The sequence below is a fragment of the Mobula hypostoma genome, chromosome 11, assembly GCF_963921235.1.
Source record: "Mobula hypostoma chromosome 11, sMobHyp1.1, whole genome shotgun sequence".
In the NCBI taxonomy this organism is placed as follows: domain Eukaryota; kingdom Metazoa; phylum Chordata; class Chondrichthyes; order Myliobatiformes; family Myliobatidae; genus Mobula; species Mobula hypostoma.
Window position 1 is genome coordinate 6,331,403 of NC_086107.1, and position 16,601 is coordinate 6,348,003.

General features: G+C 45.0%; 1 protein-coding gene across 4 annotated transcripts in view; it reads right to left on the reverse strand.

Annotated features, from left to right (window-relative positions):
* Positions 1 to 16,601, reverse strand: part of kiaa1549lb (KIAA1549-like b) — a 273,051-nt gene that overhangs the window by 197,108 nt on the left and 59,342 nt on the right. For 2 of the 4 annotated variants that reach the window (XM_063061611.1, XM_063061610.1), the window contains exons 2-3: positions 12,661 to 13,062; positions 4,430 to 4,975 (exon numbers count right to left, since the gene is read on the reverse strand). In XM_063061611.1, coding sequence (XP_062917681.1) covers positions 4,430 to 4,975; positions 12,661 to 13,062 — 948 coding nt within the window. Of the gene's footprint in view, positions 1 to 4,429; positions 4,976 to 12,660; positions 13,063 to 13,141; positions 13,483 to 16,601 lie in introns of all 4 variants that reach the window. The other 2 variants (XM_063061612.1, XM_063061614.1) reach the window with 2 other exon arrangements.

Below are 16,601 nucleotides of genomic sequence, written 5' to 3' on the forward strand. Positions count from 1 at the left end.
GCACTTCACTGGAGTGCTGGAGGAAGGGTGAAGGAAACATGGGAGACTAAAGACAACTTGACACCATACCATAGAGGCAGAAATGAGGACCCTGAACCACACCTGGGGCATAATAGAGAAGATGGCCAAGGACCGACAGAGATAGAACCTTCATTGTTGCCCTAAATGCCAGCCGCACAATGGGCAATCACCATCATCTGAGCACAGTGTCGTGTCTAATGGCCACGCAAGTGCATACGACTGATGCTGATTAGGAACTATTTGGCCACAGTCTCCTGTCCCAATTAAGTGACATAATGTCCCAAATAAACCAAGGAAATCTCGGCTATTTACTCGATTAGATTTTGTTCTTTTAGAGTTGTCCCAAATAATCGGCTGCCCAATTAAACAATGGCCTGATTAATCCACTGATCCTTTGGAATTCAAATGAAAGCACAGGCTTTTCACAAAATACATTCACAAATGGAGGAAAATTGAAGAGTCTACTGGAAAGAGTAGAAATGGATGGCTAGTCCCAAATCTCTGAATGCATAGAAAGGGTGCCTTTAAACTGGAAAGTGTGCAGCAAGAGTTCATGGGAATGCACCAGGAGTGTAGGAGCATGGTAGTGTAACAGCTTACAGTCCCAGCAATTGGGGTTCAATCCCCACCTCTGTCTGTAAGGAGCTTGTAGATTGCCTACTCCACCTATGACCACATGTCTTTCCTGCAGCTGCTCTAGTTTGCTCCCATGTCAGGATTAGTAAACTGTGGGCAGGCTATGTTGGTGCCAGAATCCTGGCGGCAGTTGCGGACTGCCCAGCACAATGATCACTGACTTGATTTGACAGAAACAACAGAATTCACTAAATGTTTCCATGTACATGTGACAAATAAAGCTAAATTTTTAATCTCTAAAGAAATGCAATATCTATTTCAAGCTAAAGCATTGATAATTCCTTTCCTCCCACAGATCCATTGAGTCCCTCTGGCAGATCGCTCCAGATTCCAGCATCTGCAGCCTCTTGTGTCTCTTTGGCTTTCTAACAAAAATCTGGAGTTACTTTACAGAATCATAGAGTCATACTACACAGAAAAAGGCCATTCAGCTCAGCTTATCCATGCTGACCAAAACGTCTGTCTGAGCCAGTCCTATTTGCCTGTTTTGTCCCCTATCAAACCACGATCTTACACCTGCCACTGTAGAGCATTACACTAACTGCTACGCTACCGTGCTGCCGATATAATCAGGTTTCATATCATCAATCAGTGTTTCTAGTTCTATTATATAAATGTTTTCAGGCAGTTGAAGCTCATCTGCTGTGGTTGGCAGCTCATCTAGAAGGAAAACTCTGATCTCAAATCTCCACTGACTTGCGGCTATATCCAGTCATGGAAAAGGATTCAGGAGTAAACCCTGAGCGAGAATACAGAGCTGGAGCCCCTAAGGCAGTCCTAGATTGAGTTCAATGCTGACTGGCAACTCCTGGTGCCAGGTTTCTGCCTTTCTTTTGGACTCATCGGCTGTGTGGAGAGGGAAAGCCGGCTGCACGGGCAGCACCTTGCTCTCCATATCGTACTGCCCTGGCTGGCATATCGACTGCTGGTGCCGTTCCACCAATGTAGACTGCCAGGACACAACATCCATGGTCAGCCCCGACAAGTGGAGGTCCACATATACTGTTATACTGTATTACGTGAAGTATTTTATAGTACATTAATTGCAGGGTTTACAAGAATGTAATAAATTCTTTAAAAAAGTTGGGACTCACGTGTTCTCTGGATCATGATTACTTTTAGCCCATTTAGACAGATTCAGGCTAAGCTTGCGGTGCCACCATAGCGTAGTGGTCAGCATAACGCAATTATAGTTTGGGATGCCAGAGATTGGGGTTCAGTTCTGGTGTCATTTGTAACGATGACTTACAAATAACCTCCCTGTGTAATGCGTGGGTTTTCCCCTGGTGCTCTGGTTTCCTCCCACAGTCCAAAGACGTGCCGGATAGGTTAATTGGTTATTGCAAATTGTCCTGTGATTAGGCTAGGGTTAAATCAGAGTGCTGGGGGTTGCAGGACAGTATGGTTCGAGGGGCCATAAGGGCCTATTCTGTGCTGTATCTTCAAATAAACTCAGGAAACAGGTATGAGGAAGAACAACCCATAGGGCAACTGAAGTATTTAGAGAGGCACAAGAACGTGCAGGCACCGGGGGATTCAAGGCCCTCTGTTGGTTGGGGTCAACCACGGATGATGTGTCCTAGCTGTCTACGTGATACGCAAGCCAGGGCAATATGAAATGGCGTGCAAGGTATTGCCCATGCAGCAGGCTCCCACTCTCCATGCAACTGGTGAATCCAAAGGAACGGCAGAGACCAGTACTATTTGGCACCAATGGCAGCACAGGAGTTACAAGTCAGCGTTGAGCTCTACGTAAAACTGGCTTAGAGACTCCGACTCCAGATTTTTCCTCGTGGTTTACTCTTGAAACCTTTCCCATGAGTAGTCACCCTTGGGCAAGGTGTAACAGCTGCTTAACCCCCTGATCAGGGTCACTGAGGCCATGGGAGCAGGTGGTGGATGGTCGTAGGAGCAGCTGGTGCATATCACAAGTCCTGGTTATGCAACAGGCAGACAATCTCTGAAGAGTATTGATAATGACTGGGGTCACCTGTCTTGTCAAGACACTACCCAGATGAAGGCAATGTAGAAACTTTTGCCAAGAACAATGATGGTCATGGAAACACCATGATCGCCTACGTCATACGACATGGCACATAATGATGGTAACAAACAGATGGGATAAGCTTTATTAGGCATCATGGTCAGCTCGGACGTGGTGGGCACTGGATGGGAAAACATGTCTTATGAAGAAAGGTTGAGCCAGGGCTCTTATCATTGGAGTGAAGGAGGATGAGAGGCGACTTTATAGAGGTGTATAACATAATGAGCGCCACAGGCAGAGTGAACAGCTAGTGCCTTTTTTCCCAGAGTGCTAATAACCAATAGCAGAGGACATCCATTTCAAGGTGAGTGGGGGAAGGTTTTGGAGAGATGTCATCGATAGTTTTTCTCTTACGAGGAGAATGGTGGGTGCCTAAAACACATTGCCCAGGGTGGTACAGGCAGATGTATTTGGGACATTTAAGAGACTCTTAGAAAGGCACAATGATGTAAAAAAAAATAGAAGGCTATGGGCTGTATAGGAAGGAAAGGCTAGATTGAAATAGTATGACTATGACTATGAAAAGGAAGTAAGTTATATCATTAAACTCGTCATCAAACTTTGGACACTGGGAGTTAACGTCCACCCCTACAACTGGATCCTTGACTTCCTAACCAACCAATCACAATCAGTAGGGATGGGCAATAACACCTCGACCACGATTATTCTAAACACCAGTGCTCCACAAGGTTATGTCCTCAGCCCCGTGCTCTTCTCCCTGGACACTCACAAAGCATGGCCAGAATCTGCTCTACCTCCACCTGCCGAGGGTCACATCTTAAACAATGATGAATTGGAGTACAGGAAGGAGATAGAGAGCTGAGTGACAATGGTGTTCTGACAACAACCTATCCCACAACGTCAATAAAACAGCTGGTCATTGACTTCAGAAAAGGGGCTGGTTCACATGCCTCCATCAATGGTGCGGAGGTTGAGAATTTCAAGTTCCTAGGTGTGAACATCACCAGTTGACTGCCCTGACCCAATCATGTTGCTGTCACATCTAAGAAAGCTCACCAGTTCCCCTAATTCATCTTACCAATTGTTATCAATGCATCTCAGAAAGCTTTCTATCTGGAGGTATCACAGTTCAGTATGGCAACTGCCCTAGTCGTAACTGCTGAGCACATCACAGGAACCAGACTCCCCTCCTTGGACTCTCTCGATACTTCTTGTTGCTTCAGTAATGCAGCCAGCATAAGCTAACGACCTGACCACCCCGGACGCTCTCTATTCCCCTCTCTCCCATCAGGCAGAAGTTTTAAAAGCCTGAAAGCGCATACCACCAGGTTCAAGAACAGTTTTGATCTGACTCTTGAATAGACCTCATGTTCGATAGGATGGACTCTTGGCCTCACAACCTACCTTGTTACGATTTTGTACTTGGTGTACCTGCATTGCACTTTTTCACTAACTTTTACACTTTATTCTGCATCTTTATTACTTTACCTCACTCTACAGTACCTCTATTCACTGTGTAATGAATTGATCTGTATGAACAGCATGCAAGTCAAGTTTTTCATTGTATTTTGGTACAGGGATCAATCATGACTGATACTAATTCCAATACCAATATAGGTCAGCACAACATTGTGGGCTGAATGGCCTGTATGTTCTACTTTCAATGCTCCATGTTTCAAATGATGACTTAAAGGGTACTTCCATGCAATAAATATCAATGATTCAACGATAACCACACACAAATCTCTTTCTGAAAGGTTTCCATACCTGTCCTGACCCAGAGTTGGTCCGACAACCTGCAGTTCAGACTAGGTGAGGACGAGGAGCTGACAGATGTTGCAGCGGTGGCCCTGCCGGCAACTGAGGCTGGTGTGGTTGTCTGCAGATCCCTGGTGGCCAGCGCTGCCGTGGTGAGTGAGGTCAAGGCTGCCGTCAGTGCCAGCGAAGGCACCGCTGACGTTTTCCCTTTCTCCAGATGAGATTGCCTGTGGCCTCCAACTCCCAGAGAGGACGCGGTGCCCGCCCGGACGGGGCGCAGACTGGAGGTGGATGTCCGTGGCGCAGACGGTGAGGTGGCGCCAGTCTCTTTGCCTGCATTCACCTTCACTAGCGGTGAAATGGAGGTGACTCTGGCGGCCACTGTCCCGGCAACAGCCATGGTCCCGTTCAAAGTAGCGGTCGATGGAGACTGTGGCAGGGGGTGCAAAGCAGGCGGGGCTGCCTCATTGTCAATCATAGTCCAAAGAGTAGAACTGAGAGGCGACAGGGCTGCTGGGGCAGTCTCGGAGTCATCTGAGCGCTCTGGCAGAGGAGCTGAAATCAGAGAATTGGTCAAGCCTTATTTCAGTTACAGATACAATCAGGTTTATTGTGAATTTTGCTGTTTTGTGGCCGCAGTACAGGGAAACAGATAAAAAAAATTACTGTAAGTTACAACAAGTTACAGAACAGCAAAACAAGCCCTTGCCCATCTCCCGTGCACCCACCCACCCACCCACTCACACATACTGTCAGTGCTCACAGAAAGGACTGTTAGGCTGGGTAGTAGCTTCATTCTCCAGGCTGTGAGCTTTCTGAACACACTACTACAACCCAGTTCACGTTATTTATGTCAGCACCAGTAGCAGTATACCGTTGTATATTCAACTATATATCATACAGTACTGTGCAAAAGTCTGCCAGCTTTTGGAGCCACGCTGCCCAGCAAACCCCAACAACATCAATTTAACCATAACCCAATCTCAGGACAATTTACAATGACCACTTAACTGACCCAGTACATATTTGGACTGTGGGAGGAAACCGTAACGCCCAGAGGGAGAACATACAAATTCCTTACAGGCAGCAGTGGGAATTGAATCCAGGCCACTGGTACTGTAAAGCATTGCACTAACAAAAATACCTATTAACCTACTGCAGGAGGAGACCAGAGGACCCAGGGAAAGCCCATGGAAGGTCATACAAACTCCTTATAGGGGATGGAGGGATTGAACTCTGAACTCCAATGCACCCCGAGCTGTAACAGCATTGTGCTAACTGCAATGCTACCGTGATGTCACGAGTTGCAAAGCCTTTGAAGGTGAGTCTGTAGGTTGTGGAATCAGTTCAGTGTTGCGGTGAGTGAAGTTGACAACACTGGTTCAGGAGCCTGAGGATTGTCGGGTTACACAGAACTGTGTAAAAATCTGAGGCACATGTAAACAAAGCTGTGTAAAGTGAAGGTGCTTTCAAAAATAATGAAACGAAAAGCTTCCAAATATCAAAAAATTTACTAGAAAGAGCAGCAAACAGAAAAAAAAATGAAATCAAATCAATATTTAGTGCGACCACTCTTTGCCCTTAGGTACACTGTTGTGCAGTTTTGTAAGGAAATCAACTAGTAGGTTGTTCCAAGTATCTTGGAGAACTTGCCACAGTTCTTCTGCAGACTTTGGCTGTCTCACTTGCTTCCCTCTCTCCAGGTAATCCCAGACAGCCTCGATGATGTTAAGATCAGGGTTTTGTGGATTTCCATACAATCTGAAACCATATAAAAAATCTAAGGTGCCTAAGGCCTTTGTACAGTACTGAAAATGCACTTTATATCAACTTGTAGCTCCACAAAATACTTTTTTATTATCTGTTATTATTATTCTGTTATTGTTATTGAAGCGTTGCATGTGATATATGTACTGTGTTTTGCTCCTTGGTTGCTGAAGAATGTAGTTTTGCTTAGCTGCTCTGTTACCTCTAAGCTGCATGGGTGCGCAGCCGCGCAATTACTGAAATGCTCCTGCGCACATAGCCTTTATTGCCACGCAGCTAGAACTATTTTTAACATTTCAGCGTTTAACGTGCCTTGCAGTTTTCAGGCCATGTGTCATCTTCCCCTCTGCCATTTTATTTCTGAGTGGACAATGAACACTTCGCTACTATTTTTGCCCTCCTTTTGCAGTAGTTATTGAAATCTGAACTTTTATATATACAGTAGATTTCTTATGTAGTTTACACTATATTTTATGTATTGCACTGTCCTGCTGCTGCAAAATAAGACCATAAGACATAGAAGCAGAACTAGGGCTTTGACCCATTGAGTCTGCTCATTAGAACCTAAGAAATAGGAGCAGGAATAGGCTATCTGGCCCATCGAGCCTGCTGCGCCATTCAATAAGATCATGGCTGATCTTGCCATGGACTCATCTCCACCTACCTGCCTGACCATGGGAAAATTTACAATGACCAATTAACCTCACAACCAGAATGTGTTTGCACAATGGGAGGAAACCCGAGCACATGAAGGAACCCCACTTGGTCACGGGAGATACAAACGCCTTACAGACAACAGCAAGACTATTATCCCTCTGAACTCCATTCTCCTGCCTTCTTCCAGTAACCTTTGACGCTCTGACTAATCAAGTACCTATCAAATCTCCACTTTAAATGTACCCAGTGACTTGGCTTCCACGGCCAACTGTGGCAATGAATTACATAGATTCATCACCCTCTAGCTAAAGAAATTCCTCCTCATCTCTGTTGCTAGACTACCCCAGTGTACAAAACATCCTCTTCAGGTCCACACTATCTAGGCCTTTCAATATTCGATATGTTTCAGTGAGATCCCTCCTCATTTTTCTAAATTCCATTGAGTACAGGCTCAGAACCACCAAATGCTCTCCATACAGTCAGTTTCCCTTTTCATTCCCAGAATAATTCTCATGAACCTCCTCTGGACCCTCTCCAATGCCAGCACATCTTTTCTTAAATAAGGGGCCCAAACTGCTTACAATACTCCAAGTGTGGTCTGACTAATGCCTTATAAAATCTCAGCATCATACGCTTTCTCTTTTATTCTTGTCCTCTCGAAATGGATGTATTTGCCTTCCTCACCATTGACTCAACCTGCAAGTTAACCTTTAGGGAATGCTACACAAGGACTCCCAAATCCCTTAACACCTCTGATTTTTGAAGACTATAAGATATAGGAGGAGAATTCGGCCATTTGGCCAGTCGAGCCTGATCCGCCATTTCACCATGGCTGATCCAATTTTGCTCTCAGCCCCAATCTCCCGCTTTCCCATTTTATCCTTTCATGCCTTGGATCTATCAACATCTGTCATAAGTATACATAAAGCCTTGGCCTCCACAGCTGCCTGTGGCAATTAATTCCACAGATTCACCACTCTTTGGCTAAAGAAATTCCTCCTCATCTCCATTCTAAAATGACCCCCCTCTATTCTGAGGCTGTGTCCTTTGGTCTTAGACTCTCCCACCATAGGAAACATCCTCTCCACATCCATTCTATCAAGGCCTACCACTATTCGATAGATTTCAAAGCGGTCATCCCTCATTCTTCTGAATTCTAGTGAATACAGGCCCAGAGCCATCAAATGCTCTTCATATGACAAGCCATTCAATCCTGGAATCATTTTCATGAACCTCCTTTGAAACCTCTCCAGTTTTAGCACATTCTTTCTAAGATAAGGGACCAAAACTGCTCCCAATACTCCAAGTGAGGCCCCATCAGTGCTTTATAAAGTTTCAACATTACATCCTTGCTTTTAAATTCTAGTCCTCTTGAAGTGAATGCTATCATCACATTTGCCTTCCTCACCAGAGACTCAACCTGCAAATTAACCTTTAGGGAATCATGCACAAGGACTCTCAAGTCCCTTTGCAATTCAGTTTTTGTATTTTCTCTCCATTTAGAAAATAATCAATCCTTTCATTTCTTCTACAAAAATGCATGACTGTATATTTCCTGACACTGTACTCCATCTGCCATTTCTTTGCCCATTCTTCAAATCTGTCTAAGTTCTTCCGTAGCCTCTCTACTTCCTCAAAACTACCTGCCCCCTCCACCTATCTTCATATCATCTACCAACTTTGCAACAAAGCCATTAATTCCATCATCCAAATCATTGATGTGCAGCGTAAAAAGAATCGGTCCCAACACAGACCTGTGTGGAACACCACTAATCACTGGCAGCCAGCCAAAACAGGCTCCCTTTATTCCCACTCTTTGCCAATCAACCACTGCTTCATCCATGCTAGAATTTTTCTTGTAATACCATATGCTCATAGCTTGTTAAGCAGCCTCATGTCTAGCACTTTGTGAAAGGCCTTCTGAATATCCAAATACACAACTTCAGACTTCAACTTTTCTATTGTCTATCCTGCTTTTTACCTTTTCAAAGAATTCCAACAGATTTGCCAGGCAAGATTTTCCCTTGAGGAGACCATACTGACCAGGGCCTATTTTATCAGGTGCCTCCAAGTAACATGACACGTCATACTTAATAAACGACTCCAACATCTTCCCAACCACTGAGGTCAGACTAACTGGCCTATAATTTCCTTTCTTCTGCCTCTCTCCCTTCTTGAAGAATGGAATGACATTTGCACTTTTCCAGTCTTCCAGAACCATTCCAGGATCTAGTGATTCTTGAAGGGTCATAACTTATGTCTCCACGATCTCTTCAGCCACCTCTTTCAGAACTCTGGGATGTACACCTTCAGGTCCAGGTGATTTATCTACCTTCAGTTTCCCAAGAGCCCACGTCATGACCCCTGACACTTGGAACTTTCATCATACTGCTAGTGTCTTCCACAGTGAAGACTAATGGAAAATACTATTCAGTTTTTCCGCTGTTTCTCTGTCCTCCATTACTACCTCTCCAGCATCCTTTTCCAGTGGTCTAATATCCACTCTCACTTCTCTTTTACTCTTTATGTATCTTGAAGAAACTTTTGGTATCATCTTTCATATCATTGGCTAGCTTACTTTCATATTCCATCTTTACCTTCTTAATGACTTTTTTGTTCCCAATCCTCTAACCTCCCACTAATTTTAGCTCTATTATGCGCCCACTCTTTGGGCTATGTTAGCTTTGACTTCTCTTGTTAGCCACAGTTTTGTCACCTTTCCTTTAGAATACTTCTTCCTCTTTGCGATGTATATATGCTGTGCCTTCAGAATTGCTTACAGAAATTCCAGCCACTGCTGCTCTGCCATCATCCCTGCCAATGTTCTATTCCAATCAATTCTGGCCAGCTCCTCTCTCATGCCTCTGTAATTCCCTTTACTCCACTGTAATACTGATACATCTGACTTTAGTTTTTTCTTCTCAGATTTCAGGGTGAATTTGATCATATTATGACCACTTTCCCCCAAGGGTTCTTTTACCTTAAACTCTTCAATCAATTCCAGTTCATTGCACAAAACCCAATCTAGAATAGCTAATCCCCTGGAGGGCTTAAACACAAGCTGCTCTAAAAAGCCATCTCATAAACCATCCCATCTCACAGTTACACCCTCCTGTAATCTAGCACCAACCTGATTTTCCCAATATACCTGCATATTGAAATCCCCTATGACTATTGTAACATTGTCCTTTTGACATGCATTTTGTATCTCCTGTTTTAATTTGTAGGTCGCATCCTTACTACTGGTTGGAGGTCTGTATACAACTCCCATCAGGGTCTTTTTACCCTTGCAGTTCCTTACCTCTATCCACTATTCAGCACCTTCCGACCATATATCACCTCTTTCGAATGACTTGATTTCAGTTTTTACCAACAGAGCCACATCACCCCTCTGACTTCCTCCCTATCCTTTTGGTACAATGTATATTGAGCTCCCAGCTTAAATCTTTCAGCCATGATTCAGTGATGCCTACATCACACCTGCCAATTTACAACTGTGCTGCAAACTCATCTACCTTATTCCGTATACTGCACCCATTCAGATACAACACCTTCAGTCTTGTGTTCACCCTTTTCGATTTAGTCCACCTTGTATTTTGCAACTCATCTTGTTGACTGCAATTTTGCCCCATCAACAGCCTCTTCTCCCTTCATAGTGCTTCAGTTTGTAAACTATGATACTTCTTGCTTTGGAATATATGCAGCTCAGGACAATAGTGCTGCCATGCTTAACCTTTTGGTTCCTAACGTTGTCTGAAGTCTTAACAGCATCTGCATCTACAACCTCTCCACTAACTGTTTTGGCACTCTAGTTCCGATCCCCCTGCAACTTCAGCTTAAAACCCTCTGTGCAGCATTAACAAACCTTCCCTCTAGGATAATTAAAAATGTAAACACGAGGCATTCTGCAGATACTGGAAATTCAAGCAACACACATCAAAGTTGCTGGTGAACGCAGCAGGCCAGGCAGCATCTCTACGAAGAGGTGCAGTGGACGTTTCAGGCCGAGACCCTTCGTCAGGACTCATTAGTCCTAGGATATTAGTGGCCTCCAGTTCAGGTGCAAGCTATCCCTTCTGTACAGGTCCCACCTTCCCTGGAAGAGAGTTCAATGATCCAAAAATCTTATGCCTTCCCTCCTACACCAACTCCTTAGCCACGTATTAAACTGTATAACTTTCCTAGTTCTGGCCTCACTAGCACATGGTACGGGTAGCGGTCATGAAATCACAATCCTGAAAGGTCCTGTCCTTTAACTTAGCACCTAACTTCCTGAACTCCCCATTCAGAACCTTGTCACTCATCCTACCGAAGTCATTGGTACCTACATGGACCACGACTTCTGGCTGTTGGCCCTCCCATTTAAGGATGCTGAGGACTCAGTCTGAGATATCCCAGCTACCTGGGAGGCAACATACCATCTGGGAATCTCATTCTTGCCCACAGAACCTCCTGTCCATTCCCTTAACTAACGAATCCCCTATCACCACAGCGTGCCTCATCTCCCCACTTCCCCTCTGAGTCACAGATGCAGACTGAATACCAGAGATCTAACCACTATGACTTTCCTCTGTTAGTCATCATTCTGACTATGTCCACTCCGACCACGGCCGCTGAGACGATGGCCACTGCACTTGTCCCTGCCTTCCTTTAGTTTGCTCTTACCAATCAATCCCAAACGCCGACTGGTCACTGGTCAAAGTTCCACTATGCTACCGCGACTCGCTCTTGTCTTTTATCCTCAGGCAGTGGGCCTGGATGAAGTCCCCTCCTCTCCAAACTTCGATGTCTAGATTGGCCGCTTGTCAAAGCTTTATTTCCTTCTACACCTTTTCTTTTCAAGTACCTTTTATATATTGTTAGTGTACCTATCTCAACCACTTCCTCTGGCAGTTCATTCCATATACAGACCACCCTCTGGATATCAAAGTTGCCCCTTATGCTTCTATTAACTCTCTCCCTTCTCACTTGAAACCTATGCTCCTGGTTCTTGATACCCCAACTCTAGGAAAAAGACTGTGTGCATTCACCCTGTCTATGCCCCTCATGATGTTACACATCTCCATAACGTCACCCCTCCGACCTCAGTCTCCTACGTTCCAAGGAATGAAGTCCCAGCTTGCTCAATCTCCTTCCAAAACTCAGTCTCTTAACCATTTAGTCCATATCATTCTAAACTTCCCTATCCACAAAACTTTTAAATGTTGTTACAGGGCTGCCTCAGCCACTTCCTCTGGCAGCTCACTCCATATACTAAACACCACAAAGTCTGCAGATGCTGCAAATCCAAAGCAACACACACAAAAAGCATCTACCGAAGTGAATAAACAGCTGGCTTTTCAGGCCGAGACCCTTCTTCAGGACTGAGAAGGATAGAGGAAGACGCCAGAACAAAAATGTGGTGGGAGGGGTAGGAGGATCGCTAGAAGGCGATGAGTGAAGCCAGGTGGGTGGAAAAGATAAAGGGCTGGAGAGGAAGGAATCTGATAAGAGACGAGAGTGGACCATAGGAGAAAGGGAAGGAGGAGGGGACCCAAGGTGGGGTGATAGGCAGGTGAGAAGAGGTAAGAAGCCAGAGTGGGGAATAGAAGAAGAGGGGAAGAGGAGGGTTTTTTTTTACTGGAGGGAGAAATCTATAGTCATTCCATCAGGTTGGAGGCTTTCCAGATGGAATATAAGGAGTTGTTTCTCCATCCTGAGCATGGCCCCATCTTGGCACAAGTACCGACCACATAGATACCACCCTGGTTTCCCATTAATTCTCTCCCCTCTCCCTTCTCCTTATTTCCCTGCACACGTAGGATCTGGAGTCGAACCTGGGGAAATTTCCTCTGGATCGCTGGGTACCACCTCCTCTTCCACAGGAGTGGGCGCCGGCCCCTCAGAGACTTTCTGGGCTCCATACATCTCAGTTTCAGAAGAAAGGTCGGGAGAGCCCATCACACTCGATGAGGTGTCAAGGTCCTTCTCCCCATCCGGAGCGGGGTCAGCGTGGGGGCTGAGGAGGGAGATCCTGGCCACAGCTTCCTCAAAGGAATCCGTTGAGGGCTCCTCGGCCTCTGAGGAGGAGGACAGGGGATAGGAGGGCAACGTTGGATGCCGGGCAGGGTGTGTGGCCCAAGACCAAACCTCAGAGAAGTGGGGCGACCTGAATGGCTGCTGTGCCAGCTGAGGGAGAGGTGAGGGCAGGTCCAGGAGCTGGTAAATCATATCCTGTCCTGTAAAAGATGAAGCAGAGAGTTAAACTGCAACTGTGAATAGTTCAAAGTTCAAGTTTGTAGTCCTGGGCGTACATACCAGTGTATAAATGCCACGAAAATGAGGTGGGATGTGCTTTCAGACTTCTGTCCGATGGGACGGGGAGAAGAGAGAATGTCTGGGATGGGATGGATGTACATATTCGGGATATCACTATCTCCTTCACTCAGCACTGCGTGATCACCCAGCGTAGCGTTGCAACAAGATGGCGGCATTGAATTTCGCTGGATCCTTTTCATGGTGTTGCTGACCCTGTGGATGGCAGCTCCTGGTGCATCTAAGGCACTTGAGGGTAATAACTACACTCTCTCCAGAAGCGTGGTTGTGTCCTGCTCCAGGACTACTGACCTTGTAATCCCACAACGAGCCATCTTCAACTCCTTCAAGAATTAGCAACATAAACTTTGTAATCTAGCTGCTGCAACACAGTACATTACAACCATGTCGATTACAACTTCCATAAAGTGATACACAGGGTGGTATAGGGGTTTGATTGGCTGCAGAGTTGTTATTTTAAATTAGCTTCTTACAGTAAAAAGTTCAAAGTAAATTTATTACTAAAACACATATACAGTACATTGTCACCATATACAGTACTGTCATACTCTGACATTCATTGTCTTGTGGGCATCGCAGAGGATTCAGAGGAGATTCACGAGAATGATTCCAGGAATGAAAGGGTTAATGTGTGAGAAGCATTTGATGGCTCTGGACCTGCACTCACTGGAGAATGAGGGGGGCATCTCAGTGACAACTATCACATGTTGAAAGGCCTAGAGAGTGGACGTGGAGAGGATGTTTCCTACAGTGGGAGTGTATGGGACCAGAGGCCACAGCCTCAGAATAGAGGGACATACCCTTAGAACAGAGATGAGGAGGAATTTCTTTAGCCAGAAGGCAGGAGAATGGATTTGGAAGGAATAATAAATCCTGATAGAATGTCAGAGCAGATTCAATAGGCCAATTGACCTAATTCTGCTCCTATGATCTAAATCGGGGCACTGAATAAAGCAGTTATGAATAGTATAAGATGTATAAGAGGCCAAATTTAGCTTATCGTGTACATTTTTGGTGACTTACCTGCAGAACAGATATCAATAAGATTAAGAGTGCAGAGAAAATTTACAAGGATGTTACCAGGACTCGAGGATCTGAGTTGAAGGAAAGGTTCAATAGGTAAGGACTTTACTCCCGAGAACCTAGGAGAATGAGGGGAAATTTGTAGTAAATTATGAGCAGTATAAAGAGGGTAAATGCAAGCAGGTTTTGTTCCCCCATTTTGAGAGAAGCTCAAGCTAGACGTCACTGGTTTAGGATGAAAGGCAAAATACTTGAGGGGAAGCTGAGGAGGAAAGTCTCCACTCAGAGGGTGGTTCGAGTATGGGATGAGCTGCCAGCAGAAGTGGTAGATGTGGGTTCAGTTGGAGCATTTAGGAGAAGTTTGCATTGGTACATGGATGGAAGGGATATGGAGGGATATGGTCAAAGTTCAAAGTATATTTATTATCAAAATGTGTATATGTTACCATACTATAGCCTGAGATTTATTTTCCAGCGGGCATTTACAGGAAAATAAAGAAATAAAGCAGAAGTTGTGAAAAACTACACACAACAAAGACTGACCAATGTGCAAAAGAGGACAAATAATGCAAATAATAAATCTAAAAAATTAAATAAATAAATACTGAGAACATGAGTTGTGGAGTCTTGAAAGTGAGTCTGTGGGTTGTGGAGTCAGTTCAGTGTTGAAATGAATAAAGTTGTCCCCCTCTGGTTGAAGAGCCTGATGGTTGAGGGGTGATAACTGTACCTGAACCTGATAGTGTGGGACCTGATGATCCCGTACATTGATTTTTTTCATTATTAATTTTATTTAGAGATACAGTAAGGAACAGGCCCCTCCAGCCCAACGAGCCACACCACCCAGCAACCCACCTAGTTAACCCTAGCCTAATCGCAGGGCAACTTACAATGACCAGTTAACTGACTAACTAGTATATCTTTGAACTGTGGGAGGAAACCGAGGCACATGTTCACTGGGAGATCATACAGACTCCTTACAGGTAGCACTGGAAGTGACCTCTGAACTCCAGAATGCCTTGAGTCATGCTAACCCCACACTGCTGTGATGACGTGTAGTGAGACTCTCTCTCAATTACTGGAGATGGGTTTTGCCTGGCACTTGGAACAAATCCTGCCATTGCAGCCTGTTGTCTAGGATTCACTGCATGAGGCCACAGGGTGCTTTGGAATATCTTCACTACATTAAAGGTGCTACTGAAATGCAGGTTCTTCTTGCTGATTCAACACACGCTGGAGCAGTGATCTTGCTGACCACTCCAGCCACCGGCATTCACGCACCACTCTTCATACAGTTCAATTTACCATTTACCAGCAACGTTAACAAGCACAGTTTAATCCTGACCCACAGAGAGAGAGAGACAGACATAAAGTAAATGATTCAATACCCGGTCAGGGAAATGGGCTTTAAGATCGTCGAACATTACAGCATATCAAAGGTTCTTTGGCCCACGATATTGTGCCAACTCTTTAACCTACTCTAAGATCAATCTAACCCTTCTCTCCTACACAGCCCTCCATTTTTCTATCATCCGTGTGTCTATTAAAAAGTTTGTTAAATGTCCCTAATGTATCTGCCTGTACCACCACCCCGGCAGTGTATTCCATGCACCCACCACTCTGCGTAAAATATTTACCTTCAATATCTCCCCAAACTTTCCTCCAATCACCTTAGTATTATGCCCCCTCGTATTAGCCATTTCCATCCCAGCAAAGTATCTCTGGCTGATCACCTGATCTATACCTCATATGCACCTCCAGCAAGTCGCTTCTCATTATACTTCGCGCCAAAGAGAAAAGCCCTAGCTCGCTCAACCTCTCCTTGATAAGGTATTGACATGAAACATGAATTGTTATTCCCTCCACAGTTGCTGACTGACCTGTTGATTATTCCCAATGGTGTCTGTTTTTATATCAGACTTCCAGCAGCTCATCATCAATATTATATGCTGTGCAATATGACGTCGGCAATCATGGTCATTATAATCATGATTGTCCTTGACAAATTTTTCAACAGAAGTGGTTTTGCCAATGCCTTCCTCTGTGCAGTGTCTTTAGAAGACGGGTGACCCCAGTCATTATCAATACTCCTCAGAGATTGTCTGCCTGGCGTCAGTGGTCACATAACCAGGACTTGTAATTTGCATCAGCTGCTCATACGACCATCCGCCACCTGCTCCCATGGATTCACGTGACCCTGATCGGGGGGCTAAGCAGGTGCTACACCTTGCCCAAGGGTGACCTGCAGGCTAGCGGAGGGAAGGAGCACCCCACCTCCCCATTCCAGCATCTACTGTTGTTTATGTAGCCTTCAGCTTCTAATTATTGGGTAAAAAGCAAGGGAAGCCTTTGTTTCCCAGCAACAGAAGCAGTTGCAGATGGTGTTGGCAAGCACAGAAGGAGTGGGCATGCTGATTTC